The sequence below is a fragment of the Festucalex cinctus genome, chromosome 2 (genome assembly GCF_051991245.1).
Source record: "Festucalex cinctus isolate MCC-2025b chromosome 2, RoL_Fcin_1.0, whole genome shotgun sequence".
Classification (NCBI taxonomy): Eukaryota; Metazoa; Chordata; class Actinopteri; order Syngnathiformes; family Syngnathidae; genus Festucalex; species Festucalex cinctus.
In genome coordinates, this window is record NC_135412.1 from 11,004,243 (window position 1) to 11,025,289 (window position 21,047).

The 21,047-nt window shown below is 39.7% G+C and overlaps 1 protein-coding gene across 1 annotated transcript in view; it reads left to right on the plus strand.

The window, feature by feature from the left end:
• tshz2 (teashirt zinc finger homeobox 2) overlaps positions 1-21,047 on the plus strand; it is a 57,881-nt gene continuing 36,834 nt past the window's right edge. The window contains exon 1 of the mRNA XM_077512812.1: positions 1-584. Coding sequence (XP_077368938.1) covers positions 545-584 — 40 coding nt within the window. The 5' untranslated portion in view covers positions 1-544. The remainder of the gene's footprint in view (positions 585-21,047) is intronic.

Consider the following 21,047-nt stretch of genomic DNA (forward strand, 5'->3'; position numbering starts at 1 on the left):
TCAATGTTCAGTTTCTCGCGTGGATCTCTGCGCGCTGACATCGCCTCTCTGCTCTGCCTGTCCCCCCCCCGGCACCCAACAGTCCACGCCAGCGGTGCCAAAACCCCTTTTTTTTTTGTTCTTCATTTTATTTTCTTGTGCCCCACCACGCGTTAAGAATCCGCGGAGTGGGAAGTGGACGCGCGCGCACACACGCGGGGACCAGCGACCAGATGGACACGAGGAGGGGGGCGCTCCGTCCCGCGTAGAAAACGGAAGAAGCCCTGATTTGTCTTTTTTTTTTTTATATATATATAAATATTATTGCTTGATTTTTTTTTTTTAATACTCTATTTTGTTTTGGTCTGCTTCGCGACACAAAGCGAACTGGATTCTCCCCGGCAGCCAGATTGCGAGACACGAGCGACGTAAAGAAAACAAAAACGAAAGAAAAGAAAGCACGCACTCCACGCGCGCGTGCACTCTCTATGCGCGCGCACGAGCGTGGCCCCCGCATTGTGGTTGCACCTGGACACGCGCGCGCGAACGGCCACCCCGCGGCACCATGCCACGCAGGAAGCAGCAGGCGCCTCGACGGGCTGCGGGTAAGAAGACGCCTCTTTCACGTTTGTCTTCCTCTTCGTTTTTATTTTTTTTTATTAGGACATTGTTAGACTTGTTTTGCCTTTGTTGCCATGGTCACCGCCTCACCTCCGCGCAATCACTCCTCCCACCAGCCTTGCCTTGCACACTCCCAACAAACTTTTTTTTTTTTTGGCTTGTTTTCATACGGGACCCTCATACATACACATACAATGCATTTAGTGAAGCAGTTTTTTTTAATGTACTGTTATAACTTCTTTTAGAAAGTAAGAAGTTAGAGTAAGGCAGTGAGAAAGGCATTTAATTAGGCACACCTGCCCAACATCCTGTGTAGCACTTTTCCCTCATTAGGCTCACAGATGAGCTGGAGTCTCGTCCAGGGTGCACCCAGACTCATGGCCACCAGCCAGCTTCAAGATGCCCACTCTAATAGCGTACGATCCAAATATTCTACCATTAAATGAAAATAATGCTTAATTTGGAGGGTTTATTTCAACAATGGCAGTGATTGTGCACTGCGTCGTACTCAAAGCAGCCTGTTCCTAATATTATGTCTTGAGATGAACATGTGATTACAATTCCTTGATTGACCAAATAGGTGAATTATGATATCTTAATTCACTTATTTTGGTGGCAGAAAATAATCCACAAACTATGCATGTCCGTATAGAATTATAAGATAACCTATATCTCAAATAATAGTAGGCACCATTTTCTTTTGGTTGCGTCCAACTAGACTTGATGAATGGCGATCGTTTTACGCAGTCGAAATCAAGATGAAATCTATCTATCTATCTATCTATCTATCTATCTATCTATCTATCTATCTATCTAATACCCTTTGAGTGATCAGCACATCCTGCATGCCTCTATGTGAAGTAGTCGTAAAAAAAAGAAAAAAAGAAAAAGAAGAAGTCATGCCTTTCTTGGCTGCGTGTTGTTGTGTGGAGCTGCTGTATCCTGCTTGTGAACTCTCCGTGAACTCGTCATCATCTTACGGCCACAGACACATTTTTTTGGGGGGGCTGTGGTGTATATATGTCTTAATAATCCTTTTAGCCTTTTGGGCCGTGTTCTCCAAAAGGTTACATAATCAGCGGCCTTCGCCCCCTGTCACCTAACCCTTTAGATAGTGTTTTCTGCGGATGCCTTTTTTTTTTTTTCTTTCCCTTTTCTCGCGTGTGAAGCTGTGTGAAGTTATCAGTCTTTATTATGGCTGCGGATGCTGCGAGCAGATGGCGATTGTTTCTCTGCCAATAATAGCGTCGCTTTTCTACGTGAGGAAGATACTGAGATCACACACATGCACACACACAGGCGCTCAATACCATATGAGGATTTACCAGACATTACTTATCCTAGAATATTTTTTTTTGACCCCCAAAAATAGGCCTATTGATGAAAATTAATTTCTCTATTGTTATTTTTCCCATTATATCACATTAAGAGTTCTTCAAAATGCATCTTAGATCAAATCTCTGAACTCGTATTGTCTGTTTTTTTGTTTTTTTACTCCCCGGTTATGGGTTCTGCAGTCATCAGGCAGTCTTACATGTCAAGCATTATAGCAGCAGCAGTGATCGGTGAAATGTCAATCATTTTTGTTGTTGAAGTGCCAGAGCAGATGGGAAAACTACATTGTCACTTCAGCTGTGTATTTAGTGAGATGATTATATTATGTAAGTTATATACGTTTGGGGGAATATGTCTGCGAATGTGTATCAAGAAGAAATTCGTTATTTGATTATCGTGTTTGCAATCTCCAGGAAAAGTTATTGTAGATTTTCTGTGTGAATAAAAGCAATTAGCACTTTTCATTTTTTATTAGGTGGGAAAAAAAACACAAATATTCATTTGATAATAGAGTTGTTGATATTATTATTTGTCCATTTAAACACACACACCTAGATTCATGAGACATCCTAATTTTGGATAGCAAAATATGTTCACCCTGCTCAACACGCAGAATATTTTCCCCACATTTCAACCTCTAAAGTGGCCCTTCCCTAAAAACCCCATGCTTTTATTATTTGGAAGTGGGCTGAGGGAACTTTTTAGACGGTGCCTAAGTGATCCCTTTACACGCTCCCTAAATGTGTCGGGCCTGTGCGAGCGTACAAATAAGCCCTCCAGAAGAGTTTCTTCATTGTTGAGGTAATTGTCTCCTGGCTGACAGGCACATTCATCAGTGGCTTAATGGTCAATCAAAAGTTGGCAGGCAGAGTGTTTTCATTCTTTCCTATCCACTACATTAGGAATACTTCATCAAAATGTCGGCCCGCTAATGGCTGTGAAGAGTTCATGACTGACTGATCCCTTGTCTGCGAGCACCCCCACCTCGCCAACCCCCCTCTGCTTGAAAATTAACAGCTTTGCGCTTGTGAGATGTGGGCCCGCAGATAAACAAATTGTGCATTAATATTTCATCTTCAAGACCTGCGACGGTGCCGTGAAGCGGTGGAATATTCCCGGCCCTCGTTGTCATTTTTCTCGTTTTTCCGCGCCCCTCCTCCTCGTCCTCCTCCAGTGTTCTTGAAGGCTCTTTGCAGCTGTAACTCATTTCACTTGATGACTTTACTGAGGTTACAGAGAGTGACGACAAATTGATTACCTGGCAGCGCAAGAATGGAGCGAGCGGAGACGGCAGCTGACAGTCATGTTATAATAATATGTTTAATGATGTGTGTAGCCGGAACAAGGAGAAAGGAGAATGGAAATAAGCGCACACAAGATGCAAAGGAATATATTTTTAAGTGTGTTCATTGTTGATGTAGGGCCCTTTAAAATGCAATGTCCCTCTTGTTGGAGTTTTTTTTTTTTTTTTTAATCACAAAGCAGTCAGGATGCTCCTCTGGGAATTGTAGCATTTATTAATAGGTGCATATGGAAATGTCACATCAACTACACCCACCGCACACTACATTAGGCACACCTGCACAGTCTAATGAGATCCAGTATATGGGTAGTTATCAAAAATCCAAACACTGGGATAGCGCTCAGTCGAAAGCAAACCTCCCCCAAAGCTAAACAATCTTAAAGTCAAATTTTTTGTATTCATAGATACACAATTTATTTGTCTCGACAGTGTCATAAGGATTAAAATTTTGAGAAAAAGCAACTGTTAGTTATTATTTATTTTATATTTTGGTGGTGACGCCAAGTCCCAAAACAACTGTGACGTGTGTGCCTGGATATCTAGCACCCCATAAACAACAACAACAATTTCTGTGGCAGGATTTTTGAAAAATACCACTCTACACTAGTGTACATTAAAAATATATAGAATTACATCCAAAATAAATAACTAAAAGCGTATGTGTAATTTGGTAATTCCATAGGCATTGTGTTACTCATTCTGGAGTGCGCACCTTGACCAGCAGGCGGTAATATTATACACACAGACTACATACTAAATGTACAAGTAGAGAAGACCGTAGCAACTCAGCTGCAATGTTATTGGTTGTTTCTCATAAATGTTATTAATTCACTGGTTCTTAACCAAGGGGTTCAGTGAGTCGGTCTCAGGTGTTCAGCGGATGTCAAGACAGACCCAACTTGAATGATTCGTGATGGCACGCCCATAGTTTATACAGTAGTCTGCTCGTGAGGTGGGAGGAGCAAGATGGCCGCCTTGTGACTTCAACAGCTTGCACAGGCATGTATGGGCTATCGGCTATCCAGTCATATATACAGGTCAGTGATAGAGATGTGGAATACAAGAACGCCTGCTGAATTCAAGATGGAAGCCAGATTCAATGAAAAGGCAACTCTTTAAAAATATCTATCTATCTATCTATCTATCTATCTAGCTAGCTAGCTAGCTAGCAAGCAAACCATCAAGCTAGCTAGCTATCTTTCACTTGTAGGTTTTCCTGAAGAAATGAGCATGCTATGGGGTACATGCCACGGAAGAGGCAGGATTTCCCACCCCCGGGTTTTTACACATCAGCTTGTTACCGGTTCCGGTTTGCGACATGCGGGCCGCATCCTCATACTTGCGCTTCCGCCTTTGCGCCCCTCGGTTGCGCGTTCCCGTCGACGGGTACGAATGTGTAATGTGTCTGTCTCAGTTGTCCGAAGCATTTCAGGGAGCTGAGACGCCCTGTGCAATCCCGCCTATCAGTGGGAGCGCGCCGGTTGGGGGGCGCAGGGGTGGGGGAGTGATTGTTGGAACGCGGTCACCAGTGCCTGGAAACGGGCTGATGTGCGAATCCCGGAAGTCCTTGGCATCTACCCCATTAGACCTGCTACATATGCAAACTGTGATGACATATGGTCATGTGATTTGGTGAAATCAATTTAGCTCTCGAGATAGCAGGTGACTGATCCATTGTATATAGCTAAGTTTAAAATGGAAAAAGAAAAGTATTTATATAAAAGGAGGGAAATGTGTAAACAAGATGGTTGTAAACTGTTCAGGTCTTCTCTGAATAATAAAAATGGAATAATAGCATTTTGGAAAAGAGCTCTTCAAATGAAACAAACCTTCATCAGTGTGAGACGTTATCAGACACGTTGTGCTTTTATTCAGTTTAAAGGCACCATAATGGCGCAAGGTTCATGTTAGAGTGAAAGGAGCCATATGTTACTGTGCGACCCGTGGGAGGATCCCTCTCGCTGTTGTTGTTTTTAATTTTTACAATAGCGTTGTGCCTGTAACCCAATTTGCTGTTAACAAGATGAATTGGGGAGCAGACAAAGGCATTAAGTGTTGCCGCGCCAGCTCGTGACTGACAGCAGCTTGTGGGAATGGCCTTGCACAAATTCCTCCTAAGTGGTTTGCTCAGAAAACATCCGAGCATCAAGGCAGATGTTGTTGATCTATTTGAGGTGGGAAAAGCTAGTCCAGTTTGAAAGAGGGACTAAAAGGAAGCTTCAAGTTGCGCTTTTTTTATTGGGAAATTCTATGCCTTCACTTGAACTGTTACGCTGTCTTAGTACTTTATTTGTTCTGTGACATGCTCTTGTTTTATATCGTTGAGATAATTATTATATATACCGTATTTTCCGCACTATAAGGCGCACCTAAAAGCCGTCAATTTTTTCAAAAGCTGACCATGCGCCTTATAATCCAGTGCGCCTTATTTATGGATCAATATTGAGCCGCAACAGGTCTCGCTGTCAAGACGCTATTGGTGACCCTGCACGATCGGATCGGTGACGCGCATGCGCAGAAGATCCCGCCATCTTGGTTCGCTAGCTAATACTAATACTTTACCTCAGAGAAAATAATAAAAAAGCTATTTATTCATTTTGGGAGTGAATGCAGTTGTCAGAAAGCTGGTTTGTATTAATAAAGTTTGACTGACCTATCTGACTGTTTTGTTGACATTCCCTTTAGCGCAGCACCATCTAATGGTTTCATAACATAACCCGAGCCTTATATATGGAAAAAGTTTGAAAATATGTCATTCATTGAAGGTGCGCCTTATAATGCGGTGTACCTTATAGTGCGGAAAATACGGTATATATTTTTTAATATTAGGAACTGGGACATCTGTTATGTCTAAAAAGATGACAAAAGCCACTCATAGCACACACCTCCACCTAGGCCAAACAATCCTAATTTAGGGCACAATATTATTGCACTTCCTGATGCTTATCTGAATTTTTTTTAGATTAATTTCTACATTAATCAGTGACAAATGAAGCAGCATGAAGAAAATACCCACAGTGTTATAAAACGTCGAGAGAAAAGTATATGCCCCACAATATTCAGTGCATTCAAATTTGGCCCACTTTCCAATTTTCGAAAAGTTTGGCAGAAAGCAATTAATGTGTAATCCTGCTAATAAACAAATAGCGGTGAATTTATACATGACCTATTTCCACTTATAACTGAACCATACTGCACCACATTTTGGCACCCTCTGTTGGAATATCAAGCATCGTGATATGGTACCTAAAGCTCGTGTGTTTATTATTAAGTAAAGAACGCTCACTCCCAGAATAGTAGGGAAAGGCAGAAAACTAACTTTGAAGTAAAAGTAGAAAAGTTGTGTAACTTTATTTTGATGGTAATATGCTCAAACTTAAGTATTTTTGGAGGGCCAAACTTTGGCTTGAGGTCCAGGAAGTTGCAAAGTGATGCAATCATTAGCGGGCATTAAATCTCTCTGTGTTTCTCTGCGACGAGGTTGACGTCAACAAATGTTTTGATCAAATGCAGTCTCCCGAGCGCGGCGCACTTTGCTGCAGCGTTTGCAGTTTTGGGCTCTCCCCCCGTAGAGGTTTCCCATAATAACTTCCTCTTCATCAGCGACTTTTTACTGTAAAATGAGGAGAAATATCAAGTCAGGTGAGCTGGTGGCAGCTGCCGCTAGCGGTGCACACTCGCCATTCCGTGGATGGAGTTGTGTTTTTCTGCGTGAAGGCGAAGTGAGACTTGTGTGCATGAACACATTTACAATATGTGTGAGTGGACAGACACGTTAACACACAATTTTATTTACTTCCTGTGGTGGACTATAAACTCTACTCACGCTTCTCTGCTAAATTAGAGGAGAGTCACAGGCGCTAAGATGAACAAACATGGATAATAGTAGTTTTGCTTTCATTTATTTACTTTCGTTACTATGTTTTACTTGCTTGAAATCTTAAGTAATTCATGAAGTTTTGAGAATTGTTTCTCTTAGACGAATACGAGAGACACCTGTAAAGCTGAGTCAATTTTGATCGTGTTGTTTAAAAATGTATTCATGGACCAAAGAAAGATATTAGAACATTCTTTGAAATAGTCTTTCTATTTGCTGATTTTAAAATGATCCCAAGATTTTATATAAGTACATTTCTATTAAAAGCTAGAAAATATTAGCAATAGAAAAATGTGACATACATACTGTATAGACATACATTACATTACATTTTATAAAGTGCATTTTGTGTGTGAATGGAAAGACAGATGGTTTTATTATATGTGTATGTGAATGGACATATATTCATATTATGTGTTTATATACTGTATATAAATGGTATGAAAATGGCCAGACAGATATTGAAATTATGCTTATACTGTATATTTTAGAGTCTTACATTAGACAAATGTTAATTTTTGTGCCTATGCAAGTCTAGTGCAGTGTCATTTAACTGCGCATATGGGCGGGGTTTACTTTATTTTGATATTTTCACAGTTGCTTGCAATTAGAAACATGTTTGCGCCGTTGTGGGCTTGATTATATCTGTCTTGCTCCAACCAATGGAAGAGGCTCCTCTCATTTAAATGTGGCATATGAGCAGCGCAGTCCCTGATCTGCCAGAAGTAAAAACTCATTTGATAGTGTCCATGCAGGAGATGGAAGCGTGCAAATTACGCTCATTTGCTCCCAAAAACGTATAAATACTTCTTTTTTTTTTTTTTTTTTTTTTTTTATGTTTTGTGTCCCAAAGACTTATTTATGTTTTTTTGTTTTGGTTTTATGCCATGACATTGAGTGGTTGCCTCTTGTTGAGTATTCGAAATAGACTTTATTACTGTACAGACATTAAAGGGATACTTCACTTATTTACCCCATTATAGCAATAAAAAGATAATATTTTGTCTATTATTAAGTTGATGCTTTCATTATTTTTCACGTACAATTTGTACCTTTAAAAACACATTTTGCAACTTACCGTCAACTGAAATGACATCACAAGCGCTGAGGTAACAAATCACAGCTCACCTGTTACTAGGTTTGTTCATGTGACATTCACAAGCTGAACTGTGATTGGTTACCTCAGCCCCTGTGATGTCATTTTCAGTCGACACCAAGTTGCAAAATGTGTTTTTAAAGGTACTAATTGTACATGAAAAATAATGAAATATCAAATTTATTGGCTAAATTTTAATGATTTACTGCCAAAACTGACTAAATAAGTAAAGTAAGGTTGTGACACCTTTTCTTGAGCCTGTGAGCAACAGCACTACGCTCTCTGAAAGACTTTGAATCTCAAAATATTTACTGCAGGAAAATATTGTATTACATTGCAATACGTTTTTTTTTTTTTTTCTTCCATTGAAGTAACTTTTTCATTGCAAGTCTTACCTGATTGGCCAGAAGAAATCACATGGTTCTTCGACCTCATAAGTAAGCATTTTGTATTCATTTCATCTTTGGTGTAAGTTTCGTGCCCTGGAAAGAATAATGTGTGAATTGATGACCTGAAGCATGAGACAAACACTTAAAAATGTCCAACTTTCTTCTCCCTCCGCTACAGCGTTAGCACTCATTCACCTCGTCGTCCCCCTTGAGACCTGCACCAGTTTTTCAGGCAAACGACATCATTTGATTCATGTAGATGTGATGCAGAAAACAGTCAATTTCTTATTGTGGCGTGGAGTTTCTCACCCACAAGTCTGACAATAACTAGAATAATGAGATATGAGTTTAGTGCCACCCGGCTAAATCTCATTGTGTCCATACGACGTCCCATGTAAAAATAAAAACAAAAAAAGGAGTCTTTGTCCTCATGAGGAGGATACAGTAGTAGTGGTGGTCCTGCTATCGATTACACAGCGCCGGTGGGGTTGTGTGTTTTATGTTCTTTGCGCTGAAATGCACACTTCCTCGTGCGCCGTGTGTTACTTTTACGACGAACATTCCCGCCACAGCTTTCGTCTTTGTAATTTATGCCCGCGGCCCCACGTCATCTCCATCTTCTCAGAGATTTAGGTGTTCGTCTTGTACTTGTTGACCTACATGTGTAGTGTCGAGAGGTGGGGAGCTGGAGGGGGGGGCACATGTCTGCCATATGGAGGCCTTAAAAACAAATCACAAACGGATTAGGTTCACCTGAGTAGCAGTGTAACACTGAATGAGACCAAATGATGTCCTATTAAATAACATTAGTAATAATAAATTTAAAAAAAATATATGTTGTTTGCCCCCCCCCCCCAAAAAAAATTTAAGTGGAAATACGAGCTTTTCATTGCACATGCACTATATACATGGATTGAATTGTGCACATGGTACAAAAATACCTGACATGCATGAAAGCAAAAAGAGAAACCATTCATCTTAAGTTATCTGATTTGCTTCGTATCAAACTCCTAATGAGCCGCAATTAAGATGAATTATGTAAATTAACCCTCTGCTGCTCGTGACTGCAGGAGCGATGACAACATTGCTGCTAATGCTAATGGAGTGATCTGTGATAATTGCAAAGGAAAATAATCACATCTTCAGGGTGGGTCGGTTGTGGGGGCATTTGAATTCAGGCAATGTAGAAAATGCCGGCTTATTGTAGTGACCACAGTTCATTCAAGCCCACCAATGAGTTTGGTGCCTAAACAGCTGCACTTGAAAAAAAAAAGTGGTGTGGTACTACAGTATTTTGGAGGGAAAAAAATGCAATGATCACTATCACAATATAGGAAAAGACTCATGCTGAGACTTACTGGCTTATAAAAACTGTTCAACTCTGAGCCTTTTAATTCTGACCACTTTTTGTCTTTTGTTTAATTTCAGCAGTGACTGCTAACAGGAATTGTTGGCTCCGTTTTCTTCTTGGAATGAAGATTTCATTGCACAAAAAGTCATTGAAATAATTTTTTACTGCCCTCAGCTATTATAAAACTGGACCTAAAATTAAAAAACGGATTGCTAATTGATCCATCAAAAAATGTCTTATGTAAACAACATCACAGCACTTTTATTTACTGTAATGCTAAATAAAAATAGCTAATAACTTTATTAGCGACTGTTTTATGATGTAACAAGGAACCACATTTGGTTACTTGAGTGGTTGTTAAAAATTTATTTTTAAGGCACAGAAACCCCTTCATTTGAAACATATTTAAACATCTAATAATAATAAATATAGATTACAGTATTATTATTATTGTATGTCAAGAAAAAAATATCATGTTTTGATTGTTACTTGACTGCTTGTTCAGAACTGACTATGAAATCATAATTTAACTTATCCAATTAATTAAAAAAAACAAAAAAAACAGAAAAAAACAATATACTAATACAGAAATGTATTTATGAAATTTAAGAACAGATAATGAAATGTAATTGTAAGTGATGGTAAAATCTATATATATATATATATATATATATATATATATATATATATATATATATATTTATTTATTTATTTATTTTTTTATCAAATTTCGGTTTAAATGTTTGCTCAAAAAGTTCGAGTATGATAGCATTGAACCAGCTAAAGCTGCATTTAGATTTAAATTTGTTTATACAATGTAATGGTATTCCATCCATCCGGTTTTTATACTGCTTGCTGAACCATAACATCTGATTATTGTGAACAATATTTATAACAAATCAGAAATGCTAGCATAGTTGAGATGTGAAATTTAGAATTCTCTTGTATTTTAAAATACTTTATGAGGATTAGCAATGTCATCATGCTCCATTATCGAGCATTCTGTTCAAGTACATTTAACGATCGTTGTTGTCATTAATCACCTACAACCAATTAGCCTAAAACATAAAGCTTGCTGTATTCATTTTGTACTTGGGCTTCGGGTTCCAAAGGATGCCCAGCTGACGTCTCCTCGGTAACGATGAGCACGTGAGCGGAAGACGTGTTGCCGGACACGTTCCTGCTTCCTTATGAAGTGCTGAACTTTGCACCTTTGGTAACTTCGTTTAGCGGCGGGCTGATGGCGCACCGACAGCTTTATGTGCCCCGTGTTTTATGAGTCGTCACGCGGCGCAATTACACACGACTTAATTTGATGAATCAAGTCGATGCTCGGCCGCCGTCGTTGACCTTGCTGGACCGCCATCTTCCATCTCCCAGTGTGGGTCAAACCGAGGTCTCGTGCATCTCTGATGAGATTTGGTAACGAGCCATTGTTGGCTTCTTTTAAACGCAGTTGGGGGGGGCAGTACGTCAATCATGAAGCAAAAATAATTAATCTTGCAGTGATGTCTAAAATTATTGTTATGTATCTCTGTTCGTACTCATAAAACATTAGGATATAATATGTGAAAAGTATAATAATAATAATAATAATAATAATAATAATAATAATAATAATTAGGGATGTTCGATACCACTTTTTTTCATACCGATACCGATGCTCAGACCCTCAGTACTCACCGATACCAACTGCCGATACCAGTAATACAAATAAAACAAATAAAAAAAATCACTAAAAGATATTTTTAAACAAATATATTTCCTTTAATTTTGACAAAAAAAAAACAAAAAAAACTGCACAGTCACTCTTCAATAGTCTTAACGCTCAAAATAAAACACAAAAATGTTCTTTTAGTTTAAGATTCACAATTTAGAAGTATTTCCAAACCGGTGAAGTTCTGGTGAAAAACTGCTGCAAGCTAGCGCCAGTTACAGGCAAGGAGGACTCACTTAACGTCTTCCCTCTCTGCCATCGGTCACTTGTACTCGTCTGCGTCACGAGTACTTGAAAAAAGGCTGGTATCGGCCCGATACCGATACCTGGTATCGGTACTCGCCCATCCCTAATAATAATAATAATAATACATGAAGCTACAATGAATGGGCCTCTCATCCCCTTCTTTATGGCAAATCCTGAAAATTTGGATGAAACTGACACCAGGCGAAATGGCGCAGGCAGTAGGCACGTACCCATTGTGTTCAGCATCTGTAAAACACACACATTAGTACCTGGATATATCACACACTTAAAAAATGTGCACGTGGAGGCTACCCAAAATGCCATTTATTTGTTTGAAGAAAAATAAATACGATTCCAAGATGGGTAATGACAATAATAAGTGCACTCTAAATTCATTGCACGCTGCGACTAATAATTACAGTAATTCATACTTAATTCTACATTTTGACAGAACAACATGAACCTGTAACTCGATCCAATGGTAGACAAACGATTGCTACCAAAATACTAATTTTCTTGTGTCGTATTGCATCCGAGTCACGGCACCAATTGAAAAGTTATGAGTGAACTTTCACCGGTCCTTTTATCGTTCATGTTGGCAATATATTACTAACAATAACTATCAGAAAACTGCCTATTCTGAGTTGAATTATTTTTTTATATGCCAGAAAGATCAAGTACACAGCTTTGGAGCCTTTTCTGCTAGATGCGGAAGAAGGTCTAAACTGTCCAAAATGGTTCCTAATCTTACACTGTCATGGGGCAAGTCTGCCTAGCCCATGTGTAACTTGATGGTCTTAACTGGTTTCAACTTGTAAATGTGCAAGGGTGCAGATGGATATGATGATGCAAAGCCAGGAAAAAAATCACAGCTACTTTTATTTGTTCTGGTAACCACATCTTGAAAAGGAAGGAAAAAAATACTTAAGTTATGCCACTTTTAGCAGGTCAAAGTGCATTTTAATCCAATCAGCACATGAGCTAATTTTCCTTTAGTGATTTGAACGTTAAACGTCTTAACAATAAGCGTTCCTTTCCATTACTCAGCCAAAGAAAACGGTAGTGTTAAAAATACTTTTGAACATACATTTGTGTTTATTTTGTCTATTTAGTCAGATGTAGGATATTTTATACCACACACAAATGACCTTAATCAGGAAGAAATGTGTGTCTCAAGGTATAACAAAATTGCATAAGCATGTATTTTAAATTGCAATACAATACACGTTAGAATTGCCTATATAATACTTTTTTTTTTCAGTATATAATGGTTAGTTTATTTTGTCTTAAACTCCATTTGAACTTATTCAATTTAATTTGAACTCCCAATATACCTTTCTGCCACTTTATGAGAACATTATTAATGCGGGCTAATTTCTACTTGGGATGCTGGGCAACGACGCTGGTTGCATGTCCTCTTGCGACACCTCTTCTGTCATGAAATAAACACTGATGAATCATTTTAGTGTATCCTTACAAACCGTAACGTAACCATCTTACGCAAAAGAAGAGGAGTCCAGGCTGGTCCACTGTTAGTAGCTTCACATCTTCTGATTACAAAACAGCATAGCACCCAAATGAAGCCATTATTTGAGGCTAAAATGACGACATATTGTCGCGTTAAGCTGACTGTGCCTGAAGGTCTTTTGTGTTTGGAGGTGGCCCGCCCGCCTGCGTCTTCACAATGTGCTGAGCGAGTCAGTTGAAACGACTTAATTGATACTCATTAAACAGCGGTGACAGCTTCAGTGTCCGTGATGGATGTGGAATAATTGTGTTGTGCTCACAACTTGATTAAGAGAAGCAACAACAGTGGCTGACGAGTGTGTCGGGCCGCCGCACCCGCGGGACGTCCTGCGATATAGTAAAACCTCGGGAGTCGAACTTTTGATTTCACGTGACTGGAATTTCCCCGGAAAGGCCCTGTCCTCATGTTGTTAAAAAATACCATACCATAAAAATACCATATTTTACATTTTACACTTATATGTACAGCTGATAAAGGATTTCTGATGGTAACAGTTTAACCCTGAACAATTACATTTACATTATTTTAGTAAATCTGTGAGGTCAACTGGCATCCTGGAACAAATTGTCCATAGATTTTTGGTTTTTGTGTTTGTTTATATGTGCCCTGCAATTGGCTGGAAACCAGATCCGGCTCTCATAAAACCGTACGAGAACAAGTATTATAAAAATGGATGGATGGAATTCCACCTTTGAACAAATTGTGAAAATACCGATACAATACGATATGCGATACAAGGCTCACGATAATAATGATTATCTCACAATATGACCATACCACGATTATCAATATATTCGTCAGGTAATAAGTCCACGATAATCTATGATAAAACAAATCAAGACATAAACGGATGTTTTTTCAGTGGGAGAATAGTTTCTTTTTGTATCATTCTTCGCCTGAAGACTTCCGTAAATTTCTCGCCACTCTTATGAGGTGCTCCCCCTAGCGGTCCGCCAAGTAATTGCTCAGTAACTAATGAACAATGGAGTAGTGTTGTTCCGATACCGTTTTTTGGCTCCCGATACCGATACCGATACCCAGCTTTGCAGTATTGGCCGATACCGATACCATACCGATACCTAAGTTTTTTTTCTCCTCAACATGAAAAAGCTGTCCTGCCATTGGTTCAGAGCATTCAAGGGCCAATAGGATATCTTAGATCGGCATGCAGTGAACATGTCACATATCAGTGAATGTCGTGCACGAGCACAACACAAAATGCTGCATCCAAAATCCTATATTAGGTTTGGAATTAATGGTATCGGCATGTTACTTGTGAACGGTCACCGATACCAATACCACTGTTTTAATGCAGTATTGGCGCCTCTGCCGATACCAGTATCGGTATCGGAACAACACTACAATGGAGCCATTAAACTACAAACATCGATACTTGGCGTATATCGAGATATCGTCACACTCCCAGTAATCTGTACAAATTCATGTACAAATCCCTTGTCAGCCACTGTACAGTGCTGAGCAATACTCGTTTCATAACTTTTTAAAAACTTTTACCATCTTCGTATATTTGCGCATACAATAAAGTTGTCTGGTGTCAGCCTGATGACGAATGTGCTTCCAGTGTGATTTGAGTTTGATATTGGAAGCGTTTGGAATTGACTGTCTCGCTAATGAGTGCATGACGAATGGTATCATTTCGAGGAGAAAATGAATGCCGGGGAAACTTAAAAAATATTATCGCGCTATCTTCGGAATGATGATAACCCATGAAGCGCTGCTAATTTCATAAAATAGTGCATCAAATATCTCCCTGATGTTTTTCTGTGGGCTAACCCGTGAGCAAAAAAAACAACACGTTTGTCACTTTGACATTCTAAGGCACTTCCAGCTGATTAAAGCCACACCCCTCCAGGACATTAAAGCTTGGAGGATATACAACTTTATCCTCACATGATTTATATTAGACAGGGAGGTCTTTGTACAGGAAGCGGCCTGCTCGTCTGGCGGAGAGCAAAGGCCGGCGGTGGGAACTGTGCGGACACGTCACGCGTACGCTTCCCGTGGGCGGCCGCTGATGTCATCGCTACTATTCACCACGGTTAGAGATTGAGCAATAGCAGAGGCCTTTTCCAGCTGGCAGCAGCCGTCTACAAGCAGCGTGGGCAGATTGGAGTCAGCTTTGACGCAGCTTTTTTTTTTTCCTTTTTAGCTTTTATTTTCAAGGTCACACATCTAGTATTAACATGGCACTCAGTCGAGAGCAGACCTGTGCCAAGGCCAGTCGAGCCTAATTTGGATCAGAACAGTAGATACACACCGTCTGTTGTCTGAATATTTTCATTCGAAAAAAAATCTTGAAATTTTAATGGAGTTCTCATTCTATGAGCAAGAACCTATTGCATTTTGGTGCCATTCGTTATGGAATATAATGTACAATAGATACTATTTATTTTCCTTTTTATTTGCTGCACAACAGTAAATTAAACGCAGCCCTGTTGAAATATTTTAAATAAATAAAATGTTTATACTCGTTATAAAGCATATTGTGTTTATTTTTTTCAAATGAATTGTTTTGGTCTCAGTTTAAAAAACACTGTACAGGGTTATGAACTAGGGGCCCATCAATTAATTGGCCAATAGATTTTTTTTATTCTAATTATTATTTTGTAATTGGCAAAAATCTATGGAGGACCAAAACTGCCAAAATTAAAAATAAATAAATGACTAAAAGTGAAAATAAAAATGGATATAAAAAAATATGCAGAAAATTATAGTCCAAATTTTTTTTATATATATATATATAAATGCATTTGTGTTTAATTTTTTAATTAGTTTTTTTATGTACGTCTTTATTTTCACTTTTAGTCATTTATTCATTTCTTTATTTATTTAGTCATTTATTTATTTTTAATTTTGGCAGTTTTGGTCCTCCGTTTGTTTTTTTTTATACAAATTTTTTAACACAATAACCCATTACAGCATTATTGCCCCCCCCCCCCAAAAAAAGGCAAAAAATAAAAATAAATCATGAGATTTTTGCCCCCCCCCCCCCCACCCCCTCTTTTGTAACAAATACTAAAGGTTGTATTGTAAAACAGTAAAATGTTCTGCCTGCAACTCAAAAGAAGTTACTTTACAGTTGAACCTACATTCTCATGGTTCAACACCACAACACCAGTGGGTTCGCATATTCGCAGATTTTTTTTCAGTTTATTTGAATTTTTAAAATATTATTTTATTAATCAGCCAGATTAATTAGTTATTGGAATTTTACTCTGCCAAATATCGGAATCAGCCTCAAATAATCCATATTGGTTTCACCAGGCACAATTATGAACTACTGAGGGATGCCTAGTGGGGTCTTTACAGTGTATGTACACACGTGATGTTGGCAATGACCCATCTGAGAAGTTGCGGTACTGTCCAGTCATTTCCTTGAGAGACCTCATCAGTCCCTCAAATGTCTCCCTCTCTTGCCCGAGGACATCCATATTCATTTCCTTCTCTGATTTGGCTGAAATGATGAAAAGCCGTCTTGGCTTCCGCCCCCTCCCCTTCTTCTTTCCTGCCAAAGGTCGCCTGCATTTCAATTGGTGGTAAAACCTCAAGAGGGCCTGCGAAAACACGTGCTGTGTCAGCTGCCGCCGTAAGGAAATAGACGGTTACTTTTTAGATCGTCGCTCCGTTGATAAACACTGTTATTGTCGTCAAGTTGGCCCATTGTCTTTCGCCACATGACTGCTTCCGTTGGCTGTCTCCGCACAGACATCTACTACCACCTCCCCTCCATAAAATAAATATGGTATTCAGTGTCAAGTCACAAAGGCGGGGTGATATCACAGAGAGAGATAACTGCACTGTGATTAAACTGGTGGGTGGCTGTTTACTCGTTCGGCCCGGACGGGAAGTGAATGCTCATCAAAATAACATACGGCCGTAACTCAGCTCTCTAATTATCGGTAGTGTTTGATGAGGAACCTCAGGTAGCCTATTTGCGCTGCCCTGCTACGCACCACAGCAGTCAGGCCCGGCCCCGTTGTCACGGCAACACCAAACACGAGTACACAAAGGGGAAGGCCCCACCGCAGGAGTGGATCATCTCCACCTTAGGCTGGATAAAGAGCTGGAATGCAACGTGAGGTGTGTGTGCGGTGGAGTGTTTGCAAGCATCCAGCTGTGATTGACGATTCACTTACTATTCCATTGTTAAAAATTGTGAGCACTAAGCCGAATCAAATAACTGGTCCGCATCACTTTTTAAATGGCAAATAGTCCAAAGTGCCAGCTCACCCTCGACCCGAATGACAACACACAGACCAGGAAGCACTTTTTGGCACCATTCTGCAGTTGCTTTGTACCAAAAGGGCGGAGCTAGAAACACCAAGTGCTCTGATTGGTACTGTTCTGTAAGTGTGCTAAACTGAACACAGCCAACGGGTGGCTTTCGAGGTGTCTGGTGCAGATTTACGTCCCTCGGAACCTTACAATATGTGTCTATTGTTGGCCTGTGAATCTGGGCCACGTGATAACAGCATTATCCTTTTGTGCAGTAAGCCGGTGGAGCCTGGAGCTTTCCATGGTTGGGAGCCTAAAAAAAGTGCAAAAATGTGTGTGAACTAGTTTGTTTTTGTAAGGAGGGGGACACACATACTAATTTTTAACATTTTAACCAACTTATAAAATGTGAGCGACCAAAATGGTGCATTCCTATGATTCTTACAGTTTGTAGTGTACCTGAGATGGCGAAAACAAACATCTTATCATCTTATCTTTAGGAGAGATCCACTATCGTAGACTTTTGTTGGATGAGAGGAAACATGCTTATATATATGACTGATTATCGGTTTGTTTCATAATAGGATTATAATAGTGTTGGATTTTTCATTATAGTTCATTTTAATTCATTTTCTTTTCTCTTTTTTTTTTAGATTCAGTTTTCATTGGTTTTTAGACAGGACTTAATTTTAATTTAATTTTCATTGGTTTTATTTATTTATTTATTTATTTATTTAATATATGGAGTATTTGTGGAGTGCAATGTGAAAAAAGGTTACCAAGTATTGTACTACAATACAAACTACTTTCTTCTTTTGCACAGCTGTACAGTAATAATCAAATAAATACATTTAAAATAATAATAATAATAATAATAATAATAGTTTTATAAACATAAGTTGTGGTTTCAGTTAGGTTTAACTATCATTAAAAGGGCTCTCATTTTTATTTATTTATTTTGCTAACTATAACAACCTTGGTGAGTACCAGCTTAAGCTTTCCCAAGCATGTCGCTGTATCATGACATGTTTCCAGTTAAAACATGACATAGTGCTAATAATGTGTGAGGAAAAAAAAGTACAGTACATGTGTCTTGGTGTTTTAAAGTGGAAAATACATATTTTTAATAGGGTGAGTAAAACTTTGAGCACTGCTCCGGAACACGATTCATATAATTGTAAACAGCTGCAGTTGATATCAAGCATCAGACTGCTGAAGGAACAGGCCAGAAGTGAAAAACAATCTAGGTACGGTCCTACCCCAGAAAACACGCAATTCTGCTCATTAAATTAGCAAATAATTCATTTTAATTTGTAATTGGAGAATGCCTGGTGAGATTCATGATGGTTATCTACTACCATTCATTTCTATTTTACACAAACTGTAGCAGCATTGAGCACAGAGCAAACTGGAGGTGGGGAGGAGGAGTTCTGGGCGGGCCACGATTGGCTCTGGGTCTGGCCGTTATTGACCTACTCTGATTGAAGCTCCGTGGATGACACAGTCACTGGGATGAGTGAAGTGTTACGTATGGGTGAGACGTGGGGTGGCCAGGCAGCCTAATTTAGGCAGGACAGTCCTAATTTTTGTCACAACTGGTGACAATTGGCCAAGAGTGGCTTCAATTAAAAATCTCGTATATCATTAGTTCAGTACATGTAAACAAATCTCCACGTGTGGCCATGTGACGACGTCATATCCTCGCCATCTTCCTTGACAGCAGCAAAAAGGCAGCGCTAGCAAAAATTCCAAAAGGCCGGACATCTTTTAATATTGAATGGACGAAAGAGCACAATTTCCTGGCCAAAAGCAGCCGAGACTCCTGTCATGGTTTCTGCACGCTTTGCCGGTGTGATGTGGACGTGAGCAGTCAGGGCAAAGCAGTCATAGAACGTCAGGCGGGGACGGAAAAGCCTAAAAGCAAGAGGCGAGAAGCAGGTGTGTCATCATTGATGACATTTTTTCCTTGTTTTCAAAATAAGTTGTGCTTTGTGGCACATTGCACTTCTTGCTTTATAAGTTTAAGTTTGAGAGGTCATTCAAAAATGTGAAGTCTTGAGTGTTGAACACTAATTGAATTGATAATAAACTAATGGGGCAATAATATACGTTAACTTTGATAAGAGATGTTCCGAATACAAACACAACAACAGCACCGTGGACCACCATTGATATTTTGGTCAGAAAGACAGAAACGTTGGCATACCTACGTTGAAACTGATATTTAGGCTCCAAAACACTGTTCGGAAGCAGAGTATAAATAAACAGCCCCAACTATAGGGTTTGTGTCCGTTTCCAATTAAAAACGGAGAGTTTGGCTTTGCTAGGCTAGCATGCTAACTTGAAAACTAGCTAATCCTTGAGGTGAGACATTAATGGTGTCTTCTCATACCATTTGAGCATAATTTTAATCCTAGTCTTGTTCTGCTCCTTTAAAATATACACACTCGTGTATGAGTGACGAGCTAAGAGCTATGTTATTGTTTTATGCAAGTTAGATTTTGTTTATGCAGTAGCATATTAGCAAGGGGCTTTTATCTTGGGCAATGTGTGTGTGTGTGTGGGGGGGGCGACAAAAGTGTTGAGCTACAGAGACACATGGTTCTCTTACTGTATGTCTATTGTCTATTTATTAGTGATTAAAGCGGTCTTCAAAAGCATTAACAGACTCAAGTGTATTACAAACAATCTGGATGAAACAGTAGATGCGAGTAAGGACAGCTCACAGCAAACTGCACTGAAAGTGTCTGTGGTAACGGCTAGTGCCAGGAATACCGCCTATATATTTTTGGTCATTTGATGCACATTTTCCAACAAAGCAATCACTGATAGTGAGGTCCAGTCAGTCACTTTTAGATTTCCGGAGTCAGACCCGGGAAGCTGAGAGGGCTACAAACAACAGCGATGTGCTTAGAGGCTGGAAATGAGGAGGAGATGAACTACACTGCTCCAGTCCACAGTATATCATCAAGCGCGTGTGTGTGTGTAAGCCACACATAAATATCCACCGCAGCAGCACACCACCCTCCGCCCCCCTCCAAAAGGGGCCCCTCTGATAGTTGATGGCGAAAGGATGTCGCTGTCCGGATGATTGAGTGCTGCTGATCCGGGCCGTGGGCACATCTCGACGCTATACGAGCTCAAGAGGCAGCCCACCGTTGATCGCTGGCCCGAGGGTGGTGTGCGGGAGGTGGGGGCTTGTGTGAGGGCCTGCAGCAGGAGGTGCCTCCTCTCCTGGACTTGGATTTAGATTCTTAATGCCCGATTCTGACTGTACTGTATATATTTAGGAGTGTTTTTACATGAGACACTGATGTACCCTCAGTAACGGGCTGAATCAGATTGGCTGCTGGGATAGTCTTGAACAGA